The sequence below is a fragment of the Myotis davidii genome, unplaced genomic scaffold (genome assembly GCF_000327345.1).
Source record: "Myotis davidii unplaced genomic scaffold, ASM32734v1 scaffold233, whole genome shotgun sequence".
NCBI classification, from domain to species: Eukaryota; Metazoa; Chordata; class Mammalia; order Chiroptera; family Vespertilionidae; genus Myotis; species Myotis davidii.
In genome coordinates, this window is record NW_006285917.1 from 705,029 (window position 1) to 712,513 (window position 7,485).

General features: G+C 45.3%; 1 protein-coding gene across 1 annotated transcript in view; it reads right to left on the reverse strand.

Annotated features, from left to right (window-relative positions):
• Positions 1-1,355: 1,355 nt before the first annotated feature.
• Positions 1,356-7,485, reverse strand: part of HOXC13 (homeobox C13) — a gene marked incomplete at its 5' end in the record, with an annotated part of 6,684 nt that continues 554 nt past the window's right edge. The window contains one exon of the mRNA XM_015559556.1: positions 1,356-2,491. Within this exon, the coding sequence (XP_015415042.1) occupies positions 2,146-2,491 (346 nt within the window). The remainder of the gene's footprint in view (positions 2,492-7,485) is intronic.

A 7,485-nucleotide genomic window follows, 5' to 3' on the forward strand; every position in this document is an offset into this window, starting at 1 on the left:
GAAGAATATTATATATAAAAATTGCCGCAGTAAAGATTTAATCCAAGATAACATTGTTTTAGGCGATGTTGCTTTATAAAAGTCTCCTAACCTGACAATTTAACAATCTCATTAACTACGCCAGATAGGGAGATAGGCATGGACTGACTCGACACAGAAAAAAAAATTAGTGGCAGGGCCTATGGGGCTCCAGATTGCTTGAAAGACCGAGGGTTCCAGGAATGCTGGAGAATAAAAGTGGGGTTGCTTTAGTGAACTGGGGGCACCAGGGATCCTAGCAGCCTGACCTCTCTACATAGGTCATTGGGGAAAGAAAGAGTGCAGCCTGGGAACACCGAGCAGGGTAGGGGTGGCAGTGCGGACCTCTCCCTAGCCTCAGCCCTGAACTGGCTGTAGGAATTTGGGACCCTCTACGGACAGTAGGGCCTCCAGTTAGCTTTCCACTGCTGTCACTACAGCATTCAGCTCCAGCACCCAAATCCAGATCTGAGCCCCAACTACTAACTGAAATAGCAAGTATTTTTCTCACTCACCTGCTCCCAGGCCTTTTCAGTTGCTGATGACATCCTTCTCTCCGTCAGGATGGAAAGAACTTTTCTCCTGTCTAGATAGTTTCAACCACCCAAAGTTAAAAAAAAGAAACTGGAGCAAAATATGAGTCAGGGATCTTCCCAGCTGGGGTGATGGCTGTGCTCTTCCAGCGCCCATTCTGGCTGAGTCAGGGCATCAGAAACTTCTCTGAAGAGCCACTGGAAAGAGAGGCTTCAAAAGGCTTTGAGCAATAAAATCAAGGCCCAAAAAAAAGATTTTATTTTAAAAACAGGTTTGTGGGTTTTTCTTTTTGCATTCAATTCAATACATTGTCATTCAGACATCACAACACTATATACAGATACACAACATTTTTAAAAAGCCTATTTCTGATGAACATTGCAAAAGAACACTGTTTTGTAATGCGCCAGTGGGAGAAGGTGAGGGGCCCCCTAGCACCAAGTTGGCCTTGAAGAGAGAAATGTTAGGCAGCGTCTACATTAGCTGGCTTTGTGGGGGCCCTTATTTTGGCTTCCTGGAAGAAAACTGCTTTCCTCTGGACAATCAGTAAAAGTGAAAGTATGAGGCCTCTGTTCTTAGCTATTGCCATGATGGAGAAGTGACTGGAGAGGGATTCCGCTGGGGGACCCCAATCTCCATCCTGTGGTTCTTTCTTTATTTTCTTTAAGAAAAAAAGATTCTACTTCTTTATGGCTGAGAGAGAGAGAGAGAGAGAGAGAGAGAGAAAAGAAGGAAATAAGGATAAGCAGGGAAGAGCCCAAATCACTCAAAGCAACAACATATTCTAAATTCTGACCGAAGGCTGGTTGAGTTTCTGACCTTGGATTCCTGTGTGATGACTGGGAGAGCAGAACAGAGGAGGCAGTGGAGGCAAAGGCGGCTCCTGAGAAATTCAGTTTCCTGGTTGAGGGGGGTAGGTGGCTCTTAGGCCAATTCCAGCTTGTGTTGAAACAGAAAGAAAGAAAACCTATGTGCTGCCTGTACTCCAATCACGGTGCCTGACCCCTAATAATTATCATTAATATTAACACGACTTTTAAAATATGCACAGAAAAATCTTAATTGGGAATTCTTGCCTAACTAAGGAGTGCAGTAGGGACAGGGAGCAGGGGAGGACCGGAAGGAAATTTTAAGCTCACCAGGTCCTGCACTGAGGTTGAGATACCTCAGGAGGATCCTCTACCTGCTGGGCAAAGGAGGAGGCAAGAATGGGTCGTCGGGGTTCTCCAACCCTGCTTTGTTTGCAATGATTGGGCTCTTCTTGCTCTTCACTGCCACTTGGCTTTCTTACAAGGAGATGGGGGGCGGGGGATGGGGACCGGCAGCTTTGCTCCCACAGCCCGCCAGGGACCCACCTCCAAAGCTGTTGAGGCCCAGTAGATCCCATCTAGATGGGGGTGGGGGTTGAGGATGGGGTGGGGAGTAGGGGGACGACAGGGCGCCCCGCCCTTGGATACTCTCTGCCTCCCAGCCACGGTTCCTCTTTCTTGTTAACATTAAATATTCGTCTGCACCGGCGAAGGGTCCTTCGGTGAGTTTGGTTATGGTACAAAGCGGCGACATAAATAGAGGGGGAAGTGGCTGGGTGGGCGGTCAGGTGGAGTGGAGATGAGGCGCTTTCGATTTGCTGACCACCTTCTTCTCTTTGACTCGACGGTTCTGGAACCAGATGGTGACCTGGCGCTCGGAGAGGTTCGTGGTGGCAGAGATGCGCCGGCGCTTCTCTTTGGTGATGAACTTGCTGGCCGCGTATTCCTTCTCCAACTCCTTCAGCTGCACCTTGGTGTAGGGCACTCGCTTCTTGCGCCCGCGCCGGTAGCTGCTCACCTCAGGCTGTAGGGGAACCACGTCTAAGAGGGGAGAGAAGGCAGGCGGGCAGCGAGTGAGTCGCGTGGCTGGACCCTGGACTGGGCTACGGGCATCGACATCGCACCGCAGACTGGGCGCAAAGTTCTGGCAGGGACTCAAAGCGGGCCAGCGGATTGCCCTCAAATCTTTTGCTCTCTAGTAGCAAGGCCACGACTGAGGTGAGGCCACTGTGGTATTTTTCTCTGGTTCAAACTTTAAAGGAGGGGGCACAAAATACTCAGTCATCAAGATAAATAATACTTGAATACAATGCTTTAAAAACTCAAAATGATTGCAAAATAGCCATGATGAACAAAGTATCAATTTTATTTAAATAAACACTGGGACAGTATTACTGATTTTCCTTTTGTCTCAGGCTTCATTATGGCTTGGCACAGCAATCTCTGTGTCACTAGAATCTCTGTGCCCTTAGAGGGGTCCCTTCAAATTTCACTCTGGTCTGCAGGCCTTCCTGCAGTTAAATCATTTGGGCAGCCATCAGCTCACCCTCTGCTCCAGTATGGAGAGATGTTCTGTTGTAGGTTTGAGGAAGGACATGTCGGGCAGGGAGATAGCTGCAGTTGGCACCGACCACTAAGTGGCTGCTCACGGCTTTGCTCACTGGCTCTGCACTAGGAATCTGATGCCCGCACCACTAGACAGAGAGAAGAACAGTCCAGGTGACGCCAGCCTGCGTGGGAGCCCATCAGTCTAGGAGTCCAATTTTGTGAGCCACTTAACAACATCCAAGGTAGGAGGCCCTGGTCCTGAGATACAGAGAATCAGTCCTTGGAAGTAAAGGGTCCACGCCCCAGGGTCTGTCCACCAGAGAAGGCACCAGGAGAGCCCTTCTTGGGGGGTAAAATCAGCTATTCACATAAGTCTATAGAAAGAACTCAATGTCCCGCTGCCCCCACAAATATCCACCCACCAAAACAGGGCAAATTCTGCTCTGTTCCAACCCCCTCTCCTCTCCATTCTTCCAAAGCCGAAGAAAACTCTCTTCACCCCATGCAGGAATCCTAACCCTAAATCCTAAATACCTTGTCACCCTAGCCACTAGTAGTTCTGTTTCTTTATACTCTGAAAATTTCACAGAAACCAAAACCAAAAATCTTGTCACTTATACCCATCTTCCACTCCACCCTCACCTCTGTCAATAAAAAGGTCATAGCCACACTTTCAAGGGGAAGTGGGAAACTAGGGAGATTGTCTAAATAAATGGCCCCTTAATTTTTAAAATATAGTTATTAGACTTCTTCAGACAGAGCTAGTGAAGAAGACAGAATATTGGGGGTTTCTCCTTCATTCTCTACCCTTTGACAGTGTAGAAACAGTCCGGAGTGAAAACACAAAGTTCTTCCTGAAATGCTGTTCTCACTCCACCCTCCTACAACACCTTCCCTATGGCCATTCCCACTGGGACCCTTATCTCTATAGGATGGAGAGAGATGTCTCCTGAGAAAAAGTGCTCAGGAAGAATATGGGAGAGGGGGGTTCCAATGGCCTGGTTTGGCTGTCTTCGTGATGACAATTTCTCAGGAAAATTGTTGGATTTGTCCCTTGTCTCTGCCTATGTACGAATAGGCCAAGGTTTTATAAAAATCTGAAAAACAAAACCACTTTAACGGAGAAGATCCTTTAGGTTAAAAATGATTTTTTGTACAAGATAATTTTTTTAAAAAACCTCTCAGTTCTCAAGTTGTTTTTTACTCTTACAGATGTAACTATGATTCAGGAAATTGATGATTCTGGGACAAGGATAATACAGAGAAGGTAAGTGATGATATCATGAGGTCACTGTGAGGTTTTCTTTTTGTTTGTGTTAATCCCCAGAACTTTTTTTCAGGATTATTTTAGTAAACTCATTTACAAGATGAGAATTTGAGGCTCTAGTCTGGGTAAAATAACTTAAGTTTAAGATTTTAAACCCAGATTTTTGGACTCAACATAATGACACAGTGAGTTCTCAAATGGAAATAAACCACCTGATACAATCCAGCTTTAAAATATCTCCTTTTCAAAAAATAAAATAAAATAAAGTGCCTTCTTTTCCCTGGAGAGCAAAATGGAATAAAAGTGGCATTTAATTCCTGAAGTAAGCAGATAATTGTCCTCGTTGTTGTTGTTTTTCCCCTCACTTTCTGTAAATGCTCACAATTACCTACCCAATTTTGGATCCCCAAAACCCTAACTCTAATTTTCCAACGAGGTTTAATCAATGCAACCCTAAAAATCAGTCTTAAAAAACAAGTAATTGATGTAAGCTGGCTATTTTTCTCTGTAGGATACCAGGATTGATTTGGCCAAGTTTTTCATGGGTCAGACCAAACTGCTGGAGATTTTTTAAGACCTCCTGGGGAAATACCTTCTATCTTGCCTTCTCACAGAAGCCCCCTCCATTGTCTGTTGTCTTGTCTGAAAAGGAAGCGGGATCCACAGATGTGGGAACATCTAAAGCTTAGACCTGGAATGGTGTCTGTACTGCCTAAAGTAAACAGGGGAGTTGGCTAATTAATATTACAATCAACCCTTCCCTAACCTCCCTCCAGAGCATACACGCACCCAAACCACTTCATACCTGGGAATCTAATAGACACCTTTGAGGAGCAAATAAAAATCAATCAATGCTCAGCCATAGCTTTCTCTTGGAGCTCTGTGTACAGGTTCCTACTGCTCCCTCGCTCTTGCCCACTTACTGCCACAACAGAGCTCTGCGGAGGACGCCTTGCTCAGCTGGAAATCCTAGCTGCTCTTCTCAACCAAATCCAAAGGCTTGTCAGTAGGTACTCCAGCCTGGCCCAAAGAGCCCACTAAATGTTTCTCTCGTTCTCTCTCTCTCCTAATCCTCTCTGTCTCTCCCCATCCTTTCTTTGCTGATTCTCTCTCAAAATTTCTGCCTCTCTCTGAAAAAAAAAAGTCTACACTCACCATTGGAAGGAAGAGAGAGAGAGAGAGAGAGAGAGAGAGAGAGAGAGAGAGAGAGAAATGAAGCAAGGGTCTGTATAATTGGGGGAAGGAAAAAGCCACAACACATCGTGGCCCTAATTATTTGAATCTTTCTGAACAATTGCTCCATCTCCCACACCAGCCCAGACTGCCATAGATGAGGTTTCTCAGAGCCAGAGGCGCTGAAGAGAGACAGTAGTGTTTATGCCTAGATGCTGCGGAACAAACCACAATTGCATAGACAGAGTTATCTGGAAATCTCACTGCTTCTAAAAGATCTCTGTGTGGGCAGAAAGATGGAGGGTGTCTGAAGATCATTTCTTTTTCATCTGCCTATTGCCTGGATCTCTGCACTCACTGTGATACACCAGCCTGATTCTATTTCCACACAGGGAGTGTTTGAGCACAAAGCTGCTGAAACACACTGGGTTTTATATCCATTTCCATGCTGTAATTTGCATGCCATAATTTGCAAATGCATTACATCTCAGTTGGGCTATATATTTTTTATTTCAAAGCTATTTTTCTCTAGGAGGCTGTGATCACAAAGTGTTTATTTCTAGTGTGTTTTTCCCCCCTGGGAATCTTTAAAATGTATATTTTATTCAAAGATATTTCTGAGCTTCTCTTCAATCCTTCACCCCTACTCCACTCCACATGAATACATAAGGATGCCAGAGAAGCTCCTCTTCACTTCTTCACATTAAACCCATCGCCCATTGCTCCAGACCTGCACTTCTGCCCAGAGTGGGCCTGGTGGGTATATGCTCCCCTGTCTTTTGGGCCTTTAGAATGGCCTACTGGCTCCACCTGCTCCAAGAATTCTTGCTAGATACCCAATTCCTAAGGACCTTTCCATTTGGGAGAATTGGGGAATTAAAGGGCCATCTCTCTACATGTGAATTGCCTGTATTCTAGAAATATATTAGTGTATGTTTCATATTAGATGGTTAATAATAGAAATCTTATTATATTAAAATATTATCGCCAATGCCAAATATGTAATGCATGATACCATTCTATCATGCATTCTATCATCCTTAAATCTTCTTGCAACCAGAAATGGGGTGCTTAGGGTGGGTTTCACCCAGGTATTCAGTTGTATGTTATATTGAGTATTCTCAGAATATTTACAAGAATGTTATTTGCTACACTTTCTAACATAATTCAGTGATATTCTCACCATCTGCCCTTTCCCCAGTCCCGGATGCAGAGGAATTTCAGGCCCACTCTTAAGAGGTCTTCAGTCTGTATTTTCCAATGAAGATGTCCCTAGGCCCACATGCAGAGCTGGGGGACCTCTGGGCAGTATGGGGAGACATGTGTGGCTGCTCTGGGCCCCATTGGGCCCCTGTGGACATCGTAAGGGAGCCAGTCGGCCCTCTCTCCCTGAGCTCCACTTACAGCCAGAGCAGACTGAAGCTCTGGATTTGTTAGATCCCAAATCCTGATTTCTCAGTGCAGTGCTGAATTCAAAGCTCCCATATGGTTTTTAGAAACCCTTGGGTGGGTTGCAAGATCCCCTCCTGTTTAGGGAAAGCCTCATTTAAAGAGGAATAGGGCAATGGTGAATTCTACCCCCCTATACCCCACACATAGCCAGACAAAACTGAGGGGCTCTCAGCCTGGGCCTGGACCCCAGGTCCCTTCAGAACAGGTCTTCCTCCCTACACCTCTCATCCTTATCACCTTCTTTCTGTGTTTGAGGCATGGCTAACTCTCTCTCCCCGCACTTGGGGGAGTTAGCAGTGGAAACACCCATATTATTTGAACTCAGTATACCAGAAAGAAAAATAAAACTTATACCTCAGGAGAGGGATTCAAACTTCTTTCTCTACACACCCTCTCAAGAGAGATTTTAGCTCTGCTCCTTTAACAATTGGGAAATTCATGGCCAAATTTTTTTAATACATAAAAAAAGAAAAGAAAAAGGTAGTATCCTACATTTCTGTAGACCGTGGCAAATCGGACTCCTATTTAAAACACACACACACACACACACACCCACACACACACTCACCCACACACACACTGTCTAGTGCCTGAACGATCTTGGAAATTCTGGCAAAGAAAATGGGGGTTCTTATCCCCCCCCCCCAGTTATTTGGTGGGTTGAGGGTTTGGGGCTGGTGATTG